Source organism: Cyanistes caeruleus, chromosome 1 (genome assembly GCF_971803275.1).
Source record: "Cyanistes caeruleus chromosome 1, bCyaCae1.hap1.1, whole genome shotgun sequence".
Taxonomy (NCBI): Eukaryota; Metazoa; Chordata; class Aves; order Passeriformes; family Paridae; genus Cyanistes; species Cyanistes caeruleus.
Genome location: NC_141701.1, coordinates 65,279,191 through 65,303,234, shown reverse-complemented (window position 1 = coordinate 65,303,234; position 24,044 = coordinate 65,279,191). Strand labels below are relative to the sequence as shown.

The 24,044-nt window shown below is 37.2% G+C and overlaps 1 protein-coding gene across 1 annotated transcript in view; it reads right to left on the bottom strand.

The window, feature by feature from the left end:
- MOCOS (molybdenum cofactor sulfurase) overlaps positions 1 to 24,044 on the bottom strand; it is a 210,868-nt gene that overhangs the window by 34,295 nt on the left and 152,529 nt on the right. Inside the window, exons 6-8 of the mRNA XM_086896591.1 lie at positions 19,439 to 19,638; positions 4,220 to 4,336; positions 1,148 to 1,591 (exon numbers count right to left, since the gene is read on the bottom strand). Of these exons, the coding sequence (XP_086752717.1) occupies positions 1,148 to 1,591; positions 4,220 to 4,336; positions 19,439 to 19,638 (761 nt within the window). The remainder of the gene's footprint in view (positions 1 to 1,147; positions 1,592 to 4,219; positions 4,337 to 19,438; positions 19,639 to 24,044) is intronic.

Below are 24,044 nucleotides of genomic sequence, written 5' to 3'. Positions count from 1 at the left end.
ACACCACCAGCCTGTACGTCAAAAATAGAACTTAACCCCAAAAGGTGCATGAATACTGCCAACGTATTTCAGCAGCTTCTACACAGCTTCTTCTGTAATACAGCTGCCACACTTCAGCAAAGGTTAAAAATTTTTCACATGAAATGGGCAATTAATTTGATTTTCTAAACAGTTTGATCTAGTGGGAGGTTAATAAGGGGTGGATATTGTTTGTTCATATCTCATTTAATGCTCAGGACTGTTCCTCTGAATTAAAGACATCATAAGCCAACCCAAATTTAAAAATACAGATGTTTTCTTGATCATTTAATAGTGTTTAATTGCCCAACCTCTGCACTGAGAAAAAAACCCAACAAAACATGGTCAAATCAGCTGAGAAGCCCTATTTAAAATGCAGGGGATTTGTCACTGGATTTGACCCCAATTTTCTCTCAGATGTGAGACACTGACCTACACCACTAAGTTTTCCTAGGGAAAGTTATACCATTATTGACATTCATTAAATCACTTCCCAGTATGGTACTGAGAAGAATGACAGTCTAGGTCATGTGTGGGCCCATACACCTATTTCATCAGGCATTATTTTAAAAAAAAAGTCATAGCTAAGGTGGTGATATTATTAACTTGGTAAAAAAGCAATTAAAATCTTCAAAGAGTGAACTTTCAAATAGCATAGCAACACTTAAATGTCATATTTCTGTTGCAAATGTATTTTTAATGATAACATTTCTTTGTAATGTAAATCAGCTGCCTCTCAATTATAACATTTTAATCAAGTTATTTCTCAATTGCTGCCTACCCATCAATGCCTACAAGTCCATCACATGTCAATTTTGTAAAAGCATACTAATTACTTGATTATATTTTAGTAAAGTTTTGCAAATCAAACTATTTTCTTCAAGACAGCATAATATGTGCCTGTTGTGGGGGAGAGGAGAGCAGAAGATACATTTACCCCTCCCCTGTAACTTCAGCCTACCTGAAAATCCTTCAATATAGCCAGACACGTGGGACTTGATCCCAGAAACTTGAAAAAAGGGAAACATGGGCACCCACACACTGCTTCCTAGTATCTCACACACATGTGTCTGATGAAAAACACAAGGCTGAGCTGCACAAATACTTCCAAATGGTTCAAAGCACGTACCTCAAACGCAGAGCAGGATTTGATTGGGTAGAGGTAAATTTTGGCGACAGTGATGGGCTTGCCACCTTTTCTGCATGTTGGCACTGCAGTCTCAGAAACAGCTGCCCTTATGCTTTCTGCCTCAGGCTCCAGTGGCTGCCAGCTGCCAGTTGTCTCTGCCTCAGATGGAATATTCCTGAGCTCTCTGTCAGAGATTTGCAGTGCTGGAGACAATTTATCTGCCTTGTTAAAAGAAAGGTGGTCATCTGGAACAGACTCTGCCGTCAGCTTTGTAGCAGACTGGAAAGGAATCTCAGCATCCGATTTGGAGAGTCTGGTGGCTATGATGAAATTCAGGAAAGTCTGTGCATCTTCAAAAGAAGACATGTAGCCAAAGGATATTCTCACAGAGCCAGTGGGACGTCCATCAACTAGGTCTATGTTATCTCCACAGACATGGCCAGCCTAGTTTGAAATAGGAAGCAAAACAGAGAGCTGTCATGATACTTTGCTTTTTTTCTCTCTCTAATTTTACCTAGTTATTAATGAGTCTCTCAATTCTAACCTGAAAAACTGTTGCAAAAAATAGAAGGTTAACTCATCAATACAAAGAGAAAATGAATAAAAAAAACCCCCTCAGTTATCTTATGATTTACTCAGACTATGGAGATAATTTTGCTGCTTGTCCTACTCTACTCAGGGAAGAGATACTTCTCAAAAACTTATCAAGAGTCACAAAACAGTTGTATGTCCCATGATTGTCAGCTTGGACAACCTCCAGGGATATTCCAGTCTCACCTGAATAGTTCATTTGGATTCAAACTGTGATGTTATGTTCAGATAAGTGAACAAACCATGAGATGGTTAATTTTTCTGGGGCAGTTTTCTCAATATTCAATGTCAGAAGAGCACCATTTTATACCATCAGTGGCTTTTTCATGGTGCATGTTAAATAGTCCAAAAGCAGAGAACTAACTCATCTGGGATAGCAGCAAAGCAGAGACTTGTATCTAGAGCTCAGACATCCAAAGTGCCATTGGAATATACTTCAAATCTGTCTTGCTGATCCAATCAACACATTGCTTTCAGGATGAAGGGAACTAGTCTTTCCTCTAATACTTCCTCCTTTGAAGAGCACAAATTTCCACTTGAAAAGCTTGTATTGGAAAGTTCTTTGAATGCTTTATAGTGACCTCCATGTCAGATATCAGGTATCAGTTACCCATCTGATACGTCTCTCATACAAGAGTCTACAGAAAACTCTCTTAAGAGCAAAAGTTTCTCATTCTTTGAGTCAGTGAATGCTGCCGCTCACCACCCAGTGACGCCAGCTAGAGTCTCTCTTTGTTCATCCACTTAATATTAGCTCACCAATGGACATAAGATTTAGTCCTAACCCAGCATCCTATTCCCTAAGTGTAACAGCTGTTGCGTTTTCTTTTTCTCAGAATCTGATTTATTTACACATTTCTGTCACATTAAAAATGGATGTGTGAATAGTTTATTCACATGAGGGCTTTTTTTAAGCAAGAAATGTCACAGGACAGTGAACACAGATGCCATTTATGCAAGGAGAAATAAAAACCCCTACATCTATGTCAAAGCATGCAACACAGTAGTAAATATTTTAATGCAGTGTGATGTAGTTTTTATCCTTGACAACAGAGCAGAAGCAGTATTTGCAAAATTAGGTTGCATCTGTTAATATACCCTTCTGTAACCCTTCTGCCAAGCATTGCTTGATTGACTGAGGAGAGAGGTTCCTACTGTGCAAATAAGTAAATGAGTTCCTACATAACATTCTAAGAAAACTAACCACACTTTCCTGGGACTCTTGAAGACAGAAAGCACTCCCTCACAGGCATTTTATCATGTAAAACTTCATCAGGGAAGGAAGAACACAGCCAGCACCCTGGGAAAAGACGGAACTGAAGTATATGTGCAAATAAGGTAATAAAAGATGCCTTCCTCTACACAGTAACATTATCAATAACTCATCTTGATCCTTCTCAAAGCACTGATGGGAATGGAATGTCCCAAAATAACGTCTGTGTAACTCTATCACCTTATTATACAACCTTTGGTGATTAAGTGTCTCTCCATAAATTTAACTTTAGCCTATCCCCATCTAAATGTTAGAGACCTAAAAGAAGTCACTCACTCCTTAGAAAAATCCTCTTTGTCTAAGGAGATCCAGGAGCATTGCAGCTGATTATTTTTCACTTCAGCAAAAGGGTAGACCCATTTTTGTTTTCTCAGAGGAGAGAGCTTCCATGGCAAGTCAAAACACCATTTTGCCAACAAAGGTATTAGAGAACTGCAGCAGTCTTTAAGAACTTGTGCTATCAGTCCTGGATGTAAATATGTTTCCAAAATTATCTATGTATCTCTGTGAAGTTATAAGGGAGCTATAATATCATTACATCCATTAGATTTTTTTTTTTAACCTTTTGAAAAACACCATTAATAAGTGGCCTCCTCTACTTCACTGTAATACATGCTGCTATATATCTTTTAATGACAGCTTATGGAAAACATTAGTAATCTTGAAAACAGTCTTTACATTCATATTCTAAAAATCTAACACACCAGTAATCTAAGTAGAGGTCATCTAAATTTACTTCATTCTCTGAGATTAATTGTGTATTTGCCTTTGTTTCCTGTCTAATTTGTGTATTTTAAATTGTAACACTCAAAAGCAACAGGTCTATAAGGCTTGAAGATTATTAATTATTAACAATAATTAATTAGGATACTTAAAAAAAAACATGAGAGGAATTGTCCAGGAAATAATGTTCTTCTGGAAGTCTGGATATCATGCAATTCCAAAACCAAACAGGAAGGTCTATTTCCTATTCTCCAATAAAATATCAACAAGCAACACATACTTCTCCATCCATCAAATTATTTTGTTTTAATACCTCATTTTAAGGTACCAAATTTCAGTTAGTTTAGTTCTTTAACAAGGCAAGGGAGTTGAAAGCTTATAGAAAGTGAGTCAAATTTAACTTCATTCATATAGTCACAGAGACTCAAAACTATGGGATGTGATACACTTTAGCTTTTAACTTCTTATGACATACAAAAACTAACCTGCAGGTTCCTTTGGATGTCCTCATTGCTGATGTTCAAATGCATCTGGCAGGCTCCCGTGTTACAGAAGCAGCCTGTGCGAACATGTATGTTGTGGAGGCTCGCCATGCTGTCCACCTTCCCAACACAGCAGAGATATAGGAGAAAAATGAAAAACAGACATTTTAAAGTTGTGGTCAACAAGATACAGATAAAAATCAGGTAAAAATCAGTGGGGGTAAATTGTATCTCCAAACAATTAACAACTTACTGTACTTTTTACCATTCCCACACAGATTTAGTATTTTTCAACTTTGCTACTTCAGCTAGAAGAAAACCTCTGGTAGGAACAGAGACATTTACCTTAGCACTGAGCAACTGCTCCACACAAAACACACACAGTCAGGTCCTGAGCCTGTACATGTGCTGAATTTTAAAGCTGTGAAAAGGTTTATTCACATCAGTGCTGCTAATTACAGACCTGCAGCCAGGTGTTACTCAGTGTCTTGACAGAGCCACCACCTGCAACTGCCTCTGAAGACACTGAAGAGAAGCCTGGGTCCCCTTTTCAGGTAGCTAAAGAAAACCTTGTGCTCCAAGGATCTGAAACTGCAAGTCCTCATTACAAAGGATGGCATCTATGGGATTTTGGCTCACAAGGGCTGGAAGGATCAGCCCCTCAGTAAGCAGTAATGTTTGCCAGGACAGGGAATGAACTGGAATATCTCCTTGAGTCTTGCACATACAACCCCCCAATCTACCAAGTCCCTGGTGCATTTCTTCCTCGTGCTGTTTGGTGTTACCATCTTTATCATCCACTGAATAATGAATGGGCAGAAATACAGTACTTGCTGACAAACTAGCATGAATAAATTATGGGAAGGAATGAAAATGATGTGCAAAGAGAACAGAAGAATGTGCCCATATGTGCCTCAGAAGGAGATGTATATATGCGTGCACTGGGAGGACAGCACTGCAAGGGATATGAATTGCCAGGGTTTCATAGCACAGCTAAGAAACAACAGAAGCATACCACAGGGATCCTCTTAGCACCGCTAAGAAACCATGGAACCTCACTGTAGGGACCTGGAAATGCTCTATATTGATCTCAAAAAGCAACAGCAGCAGCTGGTAAGATTAGCTGAGATACCACCAGTTATTTCTTTGATGAAAAATGATGAGCATTCCTGGTCAAGACTGCAAAAAAGGACAGACAGATGCATGAAATCGGAACCCCACTTCTGCCACAGACTCCCAAAACAACCTTGCACAACTTGCATTAACCCCTCTGTGCTTTTGCTCCTTTTCTACAAAAGGAGAGCTGAGAGCCCTGCAAATGACCATGCTGTGGACTCAGGGGGCTCTGATGTATCAGAGACAGAATCAGGCTTGGGCTCAGCTGGATACACAGCAACAGCTCAGCCTAAAGGGGCAGGAAAGGGAGTGTCAACAAAGTCATACTAACCACTTCCCTAAATGTGAGCTCATGCTTTGTCAGATGTATCGGTATAAATGTTCAACATAGCTTTTGTAGCTGGCTACATCTCTATTGGCCTTTATTATTTTTAACATAAATTTCCTCTGTACAGGACAATGGCCCAATACATATACCAATATACTGGTATAACTCAGTTTATCTTCTGTCTTGACATGTCAAGCTTCTATCTTCTGGTATCTCTGAGTTTCAGTGTGTGCACGAAGCACCCTTAAAGTCACTATCTCAGGGGCTAGAAAACCCAAACCTTCTGTTAGAACTTACTCTATGCTGAAATAATTCAACCTAAATAGTATTTAGCTGTGCTAAAAGCAGTTCAAACAGAGCTCTTGGTTGCTTTTTTTTTCATGTGTGGGGCATAAGGGTCTCTGCACAAAAATGTGCTGTATACAAAAAAATTCTACATTGCTATAGCTCACAAGTTCTCAAGCTCACATTTAAATGTGTTCTGTGCCACTAGTTCAGTTCAAAATAGTTTGATTCTCCAACAGAGATATAATCAAAATAACTCCATATATACAGACTTGGAAAGCAGAGAACACAATCAGGCCCAGGATCCCTATTGATGATTAATGCCTTGGAGAATATCTTGTGTTTAAAGCATGTTTCTCAAATTGAAGTTTTAGTAAAAGGCATCTGTTGAGACTCTTGTGGTGTCGCTAGCTTTGTTTTGTCAGAAGACTTCAATATGGGAACAGTGACACTTTCTTGACGTCTTTTTTCATTTAGATGAGAAAAGTTGTCGTTCTGCCATAGCATGGTTTGTCATGGTGCTAGTGACTTGTGGGCGGATCTGTCGTTCTGTTAATCATGACAAGCAAGGCAGAAATCATGACATACTTCACTACTGAAATCGTACAGTGTTTGGGCTTATTTACTCAGTGTACAAAAACCTTTAAAAAATATAATCTTTTTACTATTAATACTTTATAAAAGGAATGTTCCTGGGGCAGCCTTGTCCATCAAAATGCATGTAGTGTAATATAGGTTCCATAACACATCTTCAAGGAATTGCAAACAAGATTTCAATATTTTTTAAAATTTTGTTAAATAAATTATTACTATTCTTTAATGAACAGTAATTTCATTCTAGCTATGCAAGCCAATCCTCACCTACAGTAATACTTTAACTGTAATATATATCCATCTGTACATTAGACAAGGACTACTGAGACATAAAAAACATGATCATTAGAGGAATATAGGAATTGTCATTCAGGAGAAAAAGGTAAGTTAATAATAGCTTTAGTATTAACTGAAGTTTATTATCACCAATGTGATAATGTGCACAGATTTTGGGAATGTGATGCACACTTTTTGCAATAACACCATGTAAAGAACCAGTAAAGGCAACACTAAAAATATCTGTCCCTTGAAGAGATGCTTGGTTTTCTCTTGGACATAGGGTTTGATTTCTTCTCGTTTAGTTTCACCCTAGAAATGCATTACTTGGGGAGTTAATTTAATCTCTCTCTACAGTGCTACCACATAGCAAAACAAATAGAACATAAAACATCTGTTGCAGTTATTTCGATGAAAAAAAGCTTCCTTAAATAAAGCACATCTTCAAAATTGCCATAAGGAGCAATAATGGATATTGAGCTCAGGGCTATGAACTACAGAACGTCACTTTCAGCTCTGTCTGTAACAGCAGAGGCTGACTTTTGGGAACCAGGAATGCGTTCATCAATGAAGGCACAGAAGTATGAATGGTACTAATGATAAGTACACAGCTTAATGTATTTGGATTGTTAGTTTTGGTGATTCCCTGGGTCTGATACTTGGAATTATTGTGCCTTGGTCTTTTAGAGATTAAAGACTACAATTAAAATGCAAAACAAATGTGTGAATCTTGCAGCATTTTTACCGATTTCATTCAGTGAGGACATGGTAATCAAGCCATCAAGCTATCTTAGAGTTCCTTCTGTCTCTCAGAGCCCCTTGGCATTCATTACCTTTTCTGAAGCTCCTTGCTGTGAGCCTGGCCCTGCAGACTGCTTCACACCCCAACACTTCCGATGCCACATTCTCTTGATTTTTGACAAGCAAAATGTGCTTTTCCCACTTCCAAGTCACGGTCTTCAAATTTAATAAAGATACATAAAAGAAGTTCGCCTAAACCAGTTTTTTAAAACAGTTAATTTTTTTTTCCATCAGAGAGCTTTCCCTTAGTGTTGCCAGATTAATCAAATGCTCACATTTGTTTTTTTTTTTTTTATAGGGTTCTCTCTGATAAATACATTTATTTTTTTTTTTAATATAAAAAATATTGAAGTGGAGAGCTTTCACTTTAATGCATTACCCTACAGTAGTCCTCTCTTGGAAATATGGTATTTTAGTTGACACTCAGCTGGAAAGCTCTGAGAAGAAATGAGATTCTGGTCTGTTCTGCTTTCCCATTCCCTGTCACACAATGCACTGGTGACTTCTCTGTGCTTGCTAAATAACTGAGTTCTGCTAACCATTGACTTCAGGGCTTCTGGGGCTCTCAGTGAAACCTGTAAGCTTTTCTCTGGTTTCAGGTTCCATTGAAATAAGTCTGTGAATGATACTTGCTGTAGGTATGTATATACTAAATGATAGTAAAGATTTACAAATGCCACATAATTTTGCATTATTCCTAATCAACTAAGTCTAAGACTCACTAAGAATGATGAATGCTTTAGAAACCCCTGCTGAATTCATTCCCATAGGTTGCAATTCTGCAGCTTTTATTCAAGCAAGCACTTATTTGTGAGTTATCTTACTATCACAAGAACTATTCACATGAATAAAGGAACTTTTTATAATATATCATGAAATGTTCTGAATATATATATATATATATATATATAATTCAATACTGCTAAGTACTGTCCTTCAGGAATTTGGATTAGGACTTCTCATTCTGCTTTTTACAATGCCAGTGCCCAAATAGCAGGGCAGTTTGTCTGTCTGATGGATTTGCTCATTACAAGAATTTCATTGCACACCACTGATGGCTGGTTATAAAACAGGCTTCATGATGCTGTTCTCCACATCCACTGGTAAATTAATTCACTGATTCATGGCATGGAATTGGAGAGAAAGTAAGCTAGCTCTTTCTGTCATCCAGCATTTGACTGTGAAACGCTGTTGCTGATGCAAATGCATACTTAATCTTGTTTAATACAATTTAATAAGAAGTAGGTCAGAAGGAAAAAAAATCAGCACTTGTTTCCAAATAATTTAGTGAGGGGGGAGGGGTCAGGATTTTAGTTGAGTTACAGTATCATTAACTGTTTTAACTGCATGGCTTTCTGCAATAAAGGCATTTTTTGCCATCTCAGAGAAAAAGTTTTAACGCGGGCAGATTCCCTCAGTATTGAGTAATCTGATCCTCTCTTTTTTGCCTCTAGTTGTTGTCAATGGTTTAAATTAACCAAAGAGAGGATATATAGGGTATCTCTATTCCATCTTCATCCATTCATCACCTACTCTGACCAAAATCCCTTTCATAGAAGACAGTGAAATATTAGACAGAGATATTCAAATTTACTAAAATTGTCAAGTTCAGTGTCCTGAAAATACTTGTTCAGTATAAATGCTATCTTATCAGGAACTTTACAGTGAATGTGATAATTTCCTCAGCTAGTTAAAAAGACAGTCAAATAGCAGGTAAGATTGCATGGGAAAGAAGCAGCCTGGAAATATTAGCATAATTCAAAGTATGTGGGTTGCCACTTGGCAGGAATTCTTACTTAGGAGATGACATACACATAGTGAACCTCAGGTTCTTCATGCATAAAGGAGTAACAGTAATTTTTAATTTCTGAGAACCATAAGCTAGAAGATTTCTTGGGGATAGGGTGGCTATAAAAACAAAATGAAACAATGAAACACAGTCTTGTTCATGGATGACCTAATATTTTTCTCAACTGCTTTTTTTCTTTCCTGCTGTATATGCAGGTGAATTTGGCATGGACCCATTTGAACATATGTAAACTTCATAAGTCCAAGATCCAGCTATTTGAAATAGAACAGACTGATGAGTAAGCTAAACACCTTGGTCTTCTTTCTTTGATTTGGTATCTTAATGATCACAGATCTCTCCAACCAATGACACCTTCTCTTCTGTTTGTTTGTTTGTTTGTTTTCCCTCCAATTCAAACTGCACTCATTGACAACATCTGGTTTGCTAAAATGATATCAGGGGAAGGATGGATTTCAGGAAGAAATCAAAGTAAAGGAACTCAAGCCTCTGTGGTTTCCTAATTGACTTCAACAAAACATCCTCTTGCGAGTCATAGAAGAACATCCGGATCTCTCCATCCCATTGAGCATCCTCAGCTATTTTGTAGGCTAAAGGCTTTTGGTCAAATTGCTGCTAGTCAGAAATGTTGAAGCCAGAGGAAAACCATACAGAAGACTAAGCTATAACTCATATCAAGAGGGATAAAGGGAAATGTAGCAGACTAATACAAGTGGGAAACAATGCCTAGGAATAAAAGTGTGCAGAGCATGCTACTGAAAGTGCAGCGACAAAGGTTTCATTCCTGTCATACTCAAAATCTTCTCCACCTTTTCCTCTTTCTTTTAAAGAAGTTAAATTCTCTTCTGTCTGTATTTAACTCTGAAATCAGGGTTAATAGAACATGGGGAGGTTGTGGGGTCAAATTTCCATATTACTTTCATTACATTCACAGGATCCTACACAGTGGTGGGGAAGGATAGAAGGGTGTGGGGACAGGAAGATGCAAACAAGGAAGCAGAGTAATAGAGAAGGTGTGGCCAGTCTCTTTTTGTCTTCAAAGGATTCAGATGTTGGACTGAAACTAGACACTGCATGCATTCAAAGGCAGCTGATCTGCTTTTACCAAGATCAAGGACAAGGGAATCCAGTGGAAGCTGTCAAAAATGCAGTTCATTTCCTGTTACCATGTGGGTTTTTTCCACATTTCTCCCATATGAGAAGGTCTGTAGTTCAGAGACACAGCTTGGCCCTGTTACCAAACAGAAAATATTTAGCCTCTCTCATTCATCTTGGATGCTTTCATCTGAACAACTATGAGCATCTTTCTTTTATCTCTTTTCGTTTCCTTAGCAACGTGCAAGGACACTCCAGAGAAACAGTGTCAGACAACACCTTCAGTCTAGTCTTTCATGAGGCTTTCTAACCTTGATCAGCTCTGATGTGCAGTTTAATAGTAGGCAATTTCAAGCACACTAACTCATGTGTCTTTGTCCCCCTGCAATGAGATATAACAGAAATAACTCAGCCTGTACTCTGTCACTACTACCTCAACAAGAAGAGAGCTTCATTACCTACTAATCAGGCTTGCATTTCGCACATTGAGCCTCTGAAGTACAGCACCTCCTTATGTTCAGTCAGTGATCAACCATCATGATTATGTTCAGACCTAGATCAATGATGCTGCCTCCTATATTGTGAGCTCCTTTTTGCAAGAGCTGTCTTTGAGCACCCAGTGCCATGTCACAAAAGCAAAGATCCACATTGTAATGACTTCTTGCCAGTCTGAAGAAACAAAGTGCCATTTATTGATACGCCAGTGTGGTTTACTGCATTGCTGCTATCTCCCTGGTCCAAGACATCCACAGCACAACTGGAAACTAATTGGAACCAAGGAAATCAGTATTTGTTCAACAGGAATCTTCACAACAATCTTTTTGTCCTTATAATCCTGTTTGCATTCTATTGTGCTGGTCCATCTACCATTCCTGGCTTCCTGAAATCAATGGCAAAATCCATAGCTAAAATCAATAATGAGTAATCACCTCAGCGATTTTTAGGTAGCTACTGGGAAGATGGCCAAAAATCCCATTAAGCAAGTTAGAGAACATTTTTCTTTTCCTGAGTCATCAAAATTAATATAATGAGTGGTTATGCTTTTAAAAGCATTAGTGTAACTAGCTCAGAGTCATATGACCATTGCTGCAAAGACATTCTTAGTTGGAATTAAAAAATGCTGGATTTCCATTTTCTGTGGCCCAGATGAAAAAATGCTGCTCTTACAAAACTGAATGATTGTTTTACAAGTAAAAAGAAACAGATTGAAAAAAAAAACAAAATTAAAAGGATTGAATATGAAAAGCAACAAAGATGTCTCTCTTAATAACTTTCTATGAAGATTTATTTAAAATAGATTAAATGTAGTTGGAGGTTTCCCCCCTCATTGCCCACTTTATCCTGTAGGGATGTAGTATGAATTTCCAGACAAGTGCTGACAAGTAGTACCAGGCTCTGGTCAGTCTGATCCAATTGACCTGGTATCAACTTCCTGTGCATGGGAAATGCTGTAGGTAGCTGTTTGGGGTTTTTTTCACTCCTGTAATTCACACGTTTACATTGCTCTAATTTTGTACCTATACACAGTGTGTACAGTGGGCTGGAGATGATCTTCTAGTGACACTAAAAATATCATCTGAGATGCAAACAGCAATTCTTTCGAGAAATCTACCCACTCCAGGTATTGCCTGGTCCCGTTTATCAGGTGATGACAAGCAGTGATATGAACTTGTATTGAACCAGCTGTGTATATATACAAATGTATCCACCACTTGATATCTGAAGATTTGACAGTATTTAACTTATTTTCTCTCCACTCTTGTGAGGTGAGAGTAAATTGGGAAGATAAGGCATTGAATCCCTCAAAGGGACACTGAAAGCCTACAGCAGAAGGAGGGCATTTCACCTGGCTATTGTTGGGTCCTGGTGACTAACCTAAGTCCAACTAAACAATTCCTTAAGATATTACTAAAGGAAAATGAAGCTTTTAAAAGAGAATATTGTGAAACCAAAGTAAAGGAAGTGTACGTACAGTATGAAAGCACTTCCAGAACTGGCTATCACGATGATATTTACCTAGAGCAGCTACCTTTTTGTGTATTTCCCATCCTGACTCACACCACTTTGTCCCATGTTACTTTTGTTTCCAGACCTGTCCAAATACAAGCAGATGGAATAACTTCTACCTGCATATACTGCTCTGTCTCTTCCCTCATCACACCTCACCCATACAACACTGCTTCACGCTTCTTGTCCAATTCTTCCCCCATCTTGGATGTCTGAAATCCTCTTTTTTTTTCCTGCTTTTCTGCCCAAATTGGTGTCTTTTTCTTTCCCAATACATGTAATAGTGGACTTTAGCTGCAGTGTGAGAAATTTAGTTTAATTACTAGGAAATATTTTGCAGTAATGAATACAGCTAAGTTCCAGAACACATTGCCTCTGGTAAGAAAGGTTTAAGTAAAAATTACCATCCAATTCTAAGATATATTTTTCTTCCTCTACATCTCAAACCACAGGGCTGAATTTAGCTTGGCTGCTAAGCTGTTTACATGACAATTCACTAACACAGAATGCTTTGGATACAGAGGGATAAATGGAGTTAAAAGGAAAATGAATTTTTTATTATTGGGGGTGTCTCATTCTGATTTTGCCTTCTTCAAGCAAGGTGCTAATAACACCAAAGTTGTGGGTTTTATCCCCGTATGGGCCATTTACTTAGGGTTGGACTTAATGATCCTTATGGGTCCCTTCTAACTCAGAATATTCTGTGATCTGGATCTAAAGATTATACTCCTAACATATACTACTAGCAGAAAGAGGCCACCAGAGTACAGAAGGTACTCTGTGAGTACCTTCTCAGTGACCAGTACCAGTACTCAGTGAGTGGTTGGATGAAAGTGATTTGAGGCCACAAATTCTGATGGAAGACCCTGGTCTTCACCTCAGAATGATAGAAAGCAAGGGAGAAAAGGAAAAACCCAGCAGTGGGTCATCAAGTCAATCCTTACATTACATTAATTCAAGGGTGGGTACAGGAGGCTGTAAAAATTGCTGCCATCTCTGAGAGTGCCATCATATTGTGGTTATTTGTTTCTTACCTCAATGAAATGCTTTCATTTGCTCTTCATTGCTGCAATGAAGGTTTTACTCAGAGAAGAACCTGCGATTGTGGCTATTTCCTCTTGGTGCATGGAGGAAAGTGAGTGAGAGAGTGGGCACATGCCATAATAAGAGCAGTCATCAAACCGTTTCATAGACTTAAACTGAAGAGATGCACACCAGAAGTTGCCTCTTGAGAAATGTTGATTTTTTCCTTTTAATTGAGAAATGGGTGAAGAAATTCAACTCAAAGTCTAGACCTCCCTTCTCTCTATTTCGATTGATAAGGGTGAGCCAGGACATGCTAATGTAGGTTCCTAGGCAAAACTGATTATAATCTGTGTGAGCAGGGTTCTCAGTCTTGAGAGGCAAAACTCATTCATATGCAACACTGCAGAAGAGCCTTCCTTAGGCAAACCAAAATGTTTACATTCTCTGTCTTTGGCAGCTATTCCTGTTATAGCAGTTTGTCTATCACACACAAGTGTGAAGTGGTAGGCAAGAAGGCTGAGACTGCTAATGGACTGATGCTCATTCCCTTCCTGACAGGATCTTTAGGGGACATGGCAGGCATATATGCACACCAAGGGAACTTTTGTAGGTAAGCCAATCACAGCGAGTTACTTGTGCTTAGGTTCAGGCTCTAAGCTAAGGAGGCAGTGTGAAAAAGCAGAGTAGGGAAGGATGCTGGTAATCCACAGCTAAAATGTGAAATGATGGCCTTTTCAAAAGACAGCCATGATGGTTTGCTCCTTTTAAAGCCTGTTACTGGCTCTATTATACACAAGAGGAAAAATAAAAATATTGTCTCAGAAGATCAGAGTGGAAAAAGAAGAAGTTTGATAAGGGAAGGAGCATTTTTCACTACTGGCATAACACTGAACTGAAAGTTGTGGTTAGGTAAGATCTCTCTAGTGCATAAAATTCAACAAATGTTCCAGGTAAAATTCCATCTGGCCATCTGTGTCTCCTACCTCTTTCCCTTCTTCCGGATTCCAAACTGACTTTATAGAATAAAATGTAAAGGGATTATAAAATCACTCTGCAATTAATCTACTGAATATACAAAGAGAATTTCATAGGCCTCATCTCTCTGTCAAAACAAAGAGAAAATTTTATAAATTATATTAGCAAAAAGGATCTCCCAGAGCGGACCTGGTGATGTTTTTTCACATCTGCAAATGTGAAGAGAATATACAACAAAATTTGCACTTTGACCCAGTTTATAAGAAATGCACTTTTTTGTGTGTATGATTGTTGTCTCAAATCTACATTACTCTCTTATGACTCTTCCATCTGTTTGACATTCAAATCAGGTTGGACTTCATAGAGTCCTAAGTGAGTTTTGCTAAAAAAAAAAAAAAAAGATGGCAAGGATGCAAATTGAAGCTGAGTCATTGCTGTCAGTGTTCGAGAGGCTGGAAGAGACTTGGGAATGACAGAACACATGACATTCACATATGCTGAAGGCTGCAAATAATAATTACTAATAAATAAGCTGATGATTCCCTGTGTGAAGGGTTTGCTGCATTAGCTCAGCACCAGGTATATATCTGTAGCATCGTCTTTTTTGTCACATCACAAGCCCTCTTTAAAGTCTAAGGCTGATTTGCTTCTCCTTTTCTGGTAGCCTCACAAGGAAGCAGAAGATTGACAGTTTGCTGCTTTAACATCAACTCTTCTGTTTCTATCCTGCAGAGGTCCTTCATCTCTACCCCTGCACTTTAGCACCTTTCCAAATTACCAGTCTGTCATCTGTCCACACTTCATTAGCATCAAAAACTATAATGCTGGGGAATTATCCATTCTTGACTAGACAAGTATATATGAAGAAGCCATTTGGCAAAAAGGCCATCTTTATGTCCCAGGCCTGTCAAGCACTCATCATAATTCAACCCCTGTTCGTAACACGGGCTTTTTGATGCTGCAGTGCAAATAAACACTTAACAAAATGACAGAGGTGCTACTTTAGAGGACAGGCATCTTGTGTGAAAAGAATACAGGTGTCCTCCCAAGTGATTTCCAGAACAAATTACTACCAATAGTAGTCCACAAGACAGCTTTACTGAAGGAAATAATTTTCATGGAAAGTATTTGGTGCAGCTCAAAGGAGAAAATTTAATGCAGTTTTAGTGCTCCAAGATGAGAGATTTATGGAAATTTCAAAACTGTAGTAGTTTTATTTCTAGGTAAAGAAATGTTTTGTGAAAAATCTAAATTAAAACCAAAGCTTTCCATTGACTATTGTTGTTTAGTCCACAAGTCCCTCTTATTTAATTGTTTTAATTACCATTTAGAGGAAAAAATCCTAAACTAGTAATTAAACTGTCAATTAAACCAATGATACATATAGTATAAAACACAAGTTTATTCCAAGTATAATATTCTAAGACATTCAACCATCACAAAGAAACATTTAAACAAAAAAGCAATAGCAATTCAACTAACTTGCATAATTATTTCACTCCCACACTATCACTTCTTAACATCCAAATACTCTATATCATCTGTATTGGGACAGGAAGCTGTAAAAATTGCTGCCATCACTGACAGTGCAATCATGATGTGGTTATTTTTTTCTCACTTTAATGAAATGCCTTCATTTGCTCTTCAGTGAAATGAAAGGTTTTACTCAAAGATGAACCAGAGATTGTGACTATTTCCTCTTGGTGCAATTGACCCTATGCATGTAATTCAAGAACGTTTGTGTTTACTGGCACAATCTTGTCAGCTCTGGTAATTAAGCTGATAACACTGAGAAATGGATTTCAACCATATGAGCAGGTAAGAGTAACTTTCTTCCCCATTGGTACACAGATGAAAGGCATAATTTTTTTCTCTGTTTTCATTTTTCAGCTGTGGTATTACATGTCATGCATTTCACTACATGCCTTTCACTTCCTAAATATCTTGGGCTTAGTTCAGAGTTTTGAATATCATGCCAATTATGCAAATCTTGAGGCTTAAATGTAAGCTTGGTATCCTCTGAAGACAGTGTCTACTTATGAATTCTTTCTTGCCAATCTCAAGTGTTCCAAATAAACTGCTCCAAACCTCCTCATAATATTTTCTCTGGAATCAGTTGGTCATATTTTCTTTCTCAAGCTACCAACTGTTAATGTCCAGTCACACTGTGCCCTACAGTACACAATGGGCAAATAACAATTGCCAGTCAGAAAGGCAAATAAATAGAACTGGTTTAATGCCTGGTTATAAGTAATTAATTATAGATGGGATATCCTCCATAAAGAAATAGGATGTTCTATCATTTCTCTTTTAATATACAAAGATAACTTGAGTCATTAATTGGTATCCACTAGTAGTAGGTATGCCAGACAGAAATGCCATCCAATTTTCACTTCATAAAAAAATTCCCAAAATGTTTTCTGGGAGCCTTCTGAAATGCTGTTCTGCTGACTCTACTGGATTGCATTTGGAGAATGCCCAGTGAATGCACATGAATGTGTAGATCATAGACATGACCAAAGCAGAGGACACTATTTCACTTCCAAACAATTAATAAAAGTATTGGAGTTAAGTTAGTAAGTTGTTTGATTCAAATAAAGCTATATAAATTTAGACATTCTTGCAGGTATGAAGAGATTGTATTGTCAGTTTGATGAAGCTTACTTTCTGCTGTACGTATTTTCTTTATAATCATAAACAAGAAGTGTTGAGATGAAGAACGAGGGATGGAACCACCAGGCTTTGAGATGATTTATTTCTCAAGTAGCCAGATAAGATGTCAGTCTCAAGGTGTGAGATTTAGAGGAGCAACAAGTCAGCCATAGCTCAAGGTAAACACGAGTTTCTTCTTTGCACAGCAATATATAACATTTTGGTCCAATAGGCCAAAGTTGGCACAAAACTTGTTTTCACTTATTAACATATCATCTTTGCTTAATTTTGCTGCGCTGTGACTGTGACTTAGCCAATAAGCTGACAGGTCACCTACTCATACACACACCTCAGTTGTAGTTTCTAGATCACTAGCTTACTCTGTAAGTCACACTATTACAGCTTAAACCTCAAACTATTTTACCTAATATAATTTCTTACCTGCTCTAAGCATATTCTTACTTATAAATATAGGAACATAAGTTTATAATTTCTCAACTCAATGTCTGTGTACCTTCATCATTACATTAACCCAAGCTCTTTCCAAGGCTGCAGATCGAACCCATCAGCATCTGTGGAAGTTTCTATTTTTCCATTTCCAGCAAAGAAGCAGCAAAGGTTTTTCTCCCCCAAAACTTCTATAAGGTGTCCACGGAAGAATTTAATTCCAAAAAAAAGCCAATTATATATATATGACACATTGTAGCTTTGGAAAGAATAGTGCTTGTTAATTTCTAAAAGTCATTAAATTGCACATTATCTTAATTAAACAAAGTAGTCAATCAGGCACTGCAGATGAGACTGGGATGCATGTGAAAATTTTATAGTTCTTCATTCCACATACACTAGAAATTTTCAGAATCTGGTGAACAGCACAATCCAGATAATACAGACCAATAAAGAAGCTTTTTATGAGCAGCCACTAAAGCAAACAGGCACAATGGATTCATAAGACTATGAAAGAATTTTTAATTTGAGGGTACAGCTGAGATCTAAAAAGTGATCAGCCAATTTTACTAAGAAGTTGTGAAAATCAGATATCAGAATAAAGATTTTGATTTTAATCAAAGAACAGAAGCAATATTGAAATGTTTGGGGAGTTTTACAAACTCAGTTGTGTTAATATCTCCAATCTTTTCTGAACATTGTCACACATATTGAAGGCTACATAAATTACTAATTAATTCCAAAAATGTGGACTGCTTTGAAATGAAATGTGGTGAACATTTGCTGCCATTTGGTAGAATTGTCTACAAAAGATGAGTGTGAAGAAGAGCTTACTGAGTACTCTACATTTGGCCATCACATGTTCATCTGGCCTTAAAAAAATGTAAGACTCCACACTTGCAGGCTAAAAAACAAGTGCTTTACTTCTGTTGTCCCTAGTGAGAAATGGATCTCTTCCTGTATTTTTGTAGACACTTCTCCATGGTCCTCTCATTATCCTATTCTCTCAGGAAGCCAAGGAAAAAAAGAAGAATCAAGTAAAATAAGAACACTGTTGTTTTTCTGCCTTCTGCTGATGAGCAAGTGAGGTACTGTCCCCTATGTGACCCACAGCCTACACGATGCACAGCCACACACACAACTGTGTCACTCTCTGCTGAAGGGAGAAAAGCCTAATGAAGATTCATCTTAAAGATACTTGGCATACTTGATGGATAAAGGCTACAAAAAGCTGCTGATAAGGACAGCATCTAAAGATTTTGAGAGCTTGAATCTCATTCTTTATACTGATCATTCAACCCTGTTCCATGGTTCCTCAGGAATATTATGAGAATATCATTGTTACAACTGAAGGGAAAAGAGAACTCCTCTTTCATTGGTGACTGCAATATTCTGAGATCAAATTTCACATGTATGTCAAAGCTCCAAGGCAGTCTCTTCATCAGCTTTTCCATATTTGCTCTTCAATTCTCAGTTTTAAGTACTCTAGAGAAGGAAGCCAGCAAAAAATCAAACTGCCTAGTCAATGTATCCTGTTAAAACACCCCACTTCTAAGCATCCTATTTGTGGAGTAATAAATCTGTAAGATATTGCCTCTGGCTATTATGCATTTTGTGTTGTGCTAGCACTATTTATTGGATTCTCCTTCTACTGGTTTGAAAATGGTGTGTATATACAGCGCAGAGGTATGAAAAAACAAACCCAAAACCTCAAAAAGAACTACAATGAATAAAAAATTTCTTTTAGGATAAGGGATTCACCATGAACATGTTTAAAATGCAATAATAAACTCAAGACAAGAGAAAAACATACCTGTGAAAAGCCGATCACTTCTCCATTTTCATCGAGCACATTAAAATTAATGATTGGACCTTGGACATCAGGATTGCTGAAATCTGTGTCACTGTAAATACGTACTACAGGAGCCCCATTGGCATATTTTAAGTTAGAAAGCACAGTATAGGTGTAGTGAGCTAATGCAAAGGTATGCTGTTTTATTTGCTCCATTCCACCTACAAAAGAAAAGTGCACATACATGTCAGGTGCATTATTTTTATGGCAATGTAAAAAAAATGATGATTTTTCAGAATGGTGTAGTGTGAGGCAATTAACACAAAACTGGTAGTTCTGAGTTTCTTTAAGTGCATATACAATTTTCAAGTGTTTCTTTCCTCATGTAGAAGTTTCAGAAGTACTGTTGCATCAAGAATTTATCTATAGTTAATCTACTGTAGAAAAATAAAGTTTCACTGAAATGGTTTACAGGAATTACAAGATTTATAGTTTCAGTCCATACATAAAACTAATATGTTCTGGTGCAAATAAATTGAAAAACAAGTTTTTCTCCAGATCTAACTTTGGAGATAATGGGAACATAGCACAGAAAATAAACTGTTATGTCTGAGATAAAATAAAAATAATAAAATTCTAAATGTAACCACAAAATAAAAGTGTTGTTTTACAAGGAATTTACTTGAATAATGAAGAACTACTCTTATAAGACTTCTTCCTGTAGAAGAAAAAAGAACATTGTGAATGCTTCTTTGACTACATACATGCAATACAGGAACTCAAGAGAAACTATGCAGACAAGGTTTCACAGAACCTGGCCTGGAAATACATATAGAGATTTTTATTTTTTTAAGTGGAAGAGTTTTTTTTCTTTCTGGGTTTTAGACCCAGACTATTTTCTGTAAAGTTGAGTATCTTATTTGAGGCTCATGAGCATGTTTCATATTTTATTTTACCTTTTGTTCTTAATCTTTGTGACTATGAATCTCACTTACTTACTCACTTCTGTGCATATTACTTTTATATCTGAGTATCTGGAAAGTTCCACACTTGAAATTTTGTAATCTTGTTGACTTCTGTGCTTTTATTTGTAAAAAGACTGTGTCATTTATGTATGTATATAAAGGAAAAAAAAAAGATATATTTCTCCTGACATGCAGAAGAACTGCAGTAGCATCCATTATTTCACTTTTTTTGAGTTTCTCTATTATGTGCTATCTCCTTAAGATAAGCTGGGATAGCATATGTTAAAAGCATAGTAACAGGTTAGATAAAAGGTGAAAGTACATTTTTTTTTGTGCTGAAGAATAATAAAGAAGAAGAAGAAGATAATTAATGAGATTCTAACATGCAAAGCACTTGCAAGGAAGCATGCCAGAAGCTAATCAGTGCAATTTCTAGATGTTAGCCACAGTAAACTTGGCAAGCATCTCTAGAACATTTTGGTCTGAAAGATGATTTGTATTTTCAGAGTCTCTGAGAATAAAAGATTGACTAGTCCGAAACGTCCTAGTTGTTGGGTAGAAGTTGAGCCTTGAAATAGAAAAAAAATGAACTAAAACCATGCACAAAAAAAGTTTTTTCTGAGCATTTGCCAGAAAATAACTGTCTTAAGAGAAGTTACTGACTTGTCAGCTTCTGAGATGTGTCTAATCTCCTGATTCAGAGCTTTTCCAAACTGACAGGAATCTTTTAATAGAAGATTAAACTACTGTCCTTGTGCCTGGTTGAAGAAATCTCTTATTCAGAAATTTCAGTCACTCATTCACAGCAATCATCCTGCTATCATTTCTATATTGTTTTCAGTTATTCTCCTTTAAAATTTCTTAATCACATTTCCTTGTTCATTAGTGAGAAGCTGATGAGCCTTTTAATTATTTATTCTGACAAATCCAAATGCAATAGCCTGCAGTTTCTTTCCTGCTCTGTGATTGGAGAAAGGAAGCTGTGTTGCCAGGGTCCCATATTTTTAAGTAGCAGAATAGGTGGTAATTAGGTCTGATGTCACAGAAAACCTTGTGGAAAAACTGCCAACAATCTGTAATTTATTCTGACAGAAAAAGGGATAAATTCAGAAAATAGCTGTGATTTATTTTTATTTTGTTCAACAAAATCATCTATGCTGTGTATTACATAAATCAGTGCTTACCTCATCTCCCTTCTAGGGACAAGAATGTGAGCAAGAGAAAATAAAAACCAGAACAAATCTCTGTTTGAGAATAAAAGTAGTAACACATCATAAGCCTTTTGTAAGACTTAGAATTTGGAAAAATCATCGATACTTCACCTCAAGAAGGTGCTAGGAAGGATTCAAGTGCCCTGACTCCTTCTCAGTTTAGAGATTTTATTCCTTACTGCTGCTTTATTTCATTAAGGTGAATTGTATCTAGTTTCTCCTAAAAGTTATTTTAAAATTAGGAAAAAATTATGCATTCTGTAACTTGGATCAGAATTAATCCCATGTCTAAATTACATCAGATGAAGTCTATCTAATACCATCCTGTATTTATGTGTGTAATGTGTGTAGGATTACCTCCAGCACAAAGACTACTCACAGTCCACAATCTGCACTCATCAGTGACTTCCTCCTACAGCAGAACTGTAAGGACTTCTCTGTTAAAAGGGAAACTTCTGCATTTGTGTGGATTAATATGCCTCTTATTACTTTGTCTTCATGTGCATTTTCTGACATTACATTAAGCCAGACATGATCATTCAATTAATTCTTCTTCCCAGTAGCACCAGATTTTTCACACAAATTATTGCCCCAATGAATGCCTTGTACTTTAGCAGTGGTAAACTTCTTGAGCAGAAGAAATTGTGACAAAGCAAGCTTGTGCTTTTGTGTACAAACCTCCTTGCCAAAGTATTCTAGAAAACCTGTGGAGATACTGTTACACCTCAAATTGCTGATGTATGTTTGCACAAGACAGCATTCTGATAGGTCAGCACCTGCCATCCCATCCTATACATCAGTCTGGGTATTGTTATAGAAAGTAATACTGTTCAAGTATGGAAAAGACAGAGTGACACTGATAGTAAAAGATTTTAAAATCATAGAAAATTTGGGGAGTTAGAAAGAAAGTTAGGCTTGGCAAGCCCTGGGAAAAGTGTTAAAAGTAGGTCCTGGGAAATGTTAGGCCTTGTGCTTGCTAAGATCATGTGAAACTGCACCTGTGTATAATCAAATATCATATAAATGATACAATTGTTAGATGTGATTATATATAATTGTTGTTTAAAGAACATGAGGAACAATGTTAAGGGGTTGAGAGGGATCACGAGGAATTCATGCTTGGGTAAAATCAATGTATACAATAGAACAATGTAAGTTTAATAATTAATATGTAAGTTACATAATGATAGAGTATAAAAGATGTTCAGCTCAAAACCAAGTTGGGTCAGATTTGGGTATGTGTATCCCTGACATCAGAGCTCTTAAATAAAGCACCTTCATATAATCATTCCGTGATTATGTGTGTTCCTGAATGCTAACGCCACCGCACTGGATAACTCATACATAAATTTATAGTGTCAGCTTTTCCATAGGAATTTCATGTGTGCAGATGCCTCTCCACAGAGACTGTGGGACAGTTAAGTCATCTGGGAGAGAAGGAGAAGTTATGTCACACATACAAAGAAGGTACAAACTATGTGCATTCAAACTATTCACAATTATCTTGTCTTGACTGGTGATAACATCTTGTATTTGCATTTCTTCTGTCTTGTTAGCTGCTTGTTCTATGCAAAGTAGAATGAGATTTTATTTTTCCAGTGGCGTTTTATCAGATCAGAGAGGTCTGAGATATAGAGATGTCCAATAAGAATTCAGTGAAGAACGATTGTGAGTTAGCAGGGACCTGGTTTTATATTACATAATGGCACACATGTAATGGCATATCGTCTCCTCTCTGAAAGAACCAGGATTTCAGAAGCCCAAATGTTCAAATGTATGTTCTTCCTGAAAGAGCTGTAGACAAATAGGCATATGTCAATACCTATAAAAGATTTTGAACAAAGAGATTAAGATAAAGCAGAAACTGGAAATGAGCCTCTAGAATGAAAGCTCTGGTGTTTAAGGTTTTCAGGCTGTACTCAGAAACCTGTGTGATCTGCATTCAAATACATTTTTTATCTCTCTTATTATGAGAAGCTAAATATTGGAGATAAGGAAGAAGAGAAACATAAAACAAATATAGTTATTGTTCTAATTCGGTGTGAAAAAGATACAGAAATTGAGGTTTAAGGATGACAAATTCCCTATCACTCCAGTAAATCCAATCTCACATATATGTTTGGATAAGAGAAATATCAATCTGATTCACTATTCATCAGCATCACCTAATAGATAGCAGCAAGTCAGGGAACTAATGAGCTGAAATCTCAGCAAACCAATAAGCAGGGAGTGAAACCAAGACATAGCCACCTTCTACTGAATCCCAAATGAGACAGATCACAACGCAGGACCGGTGAGTCAATGTGCTAATGAAGCCATGGAACCTGGAAATGCTGTCAAACAGGACATTTTGGTGTTCTTCCTTCGCTTCCTCCAAGAAACGTACATAAAGTTAACTTCTGAGCTTTTTTTGATGTTCTTTTTTGCATAGAACTGGATGTCTCTGGCTGA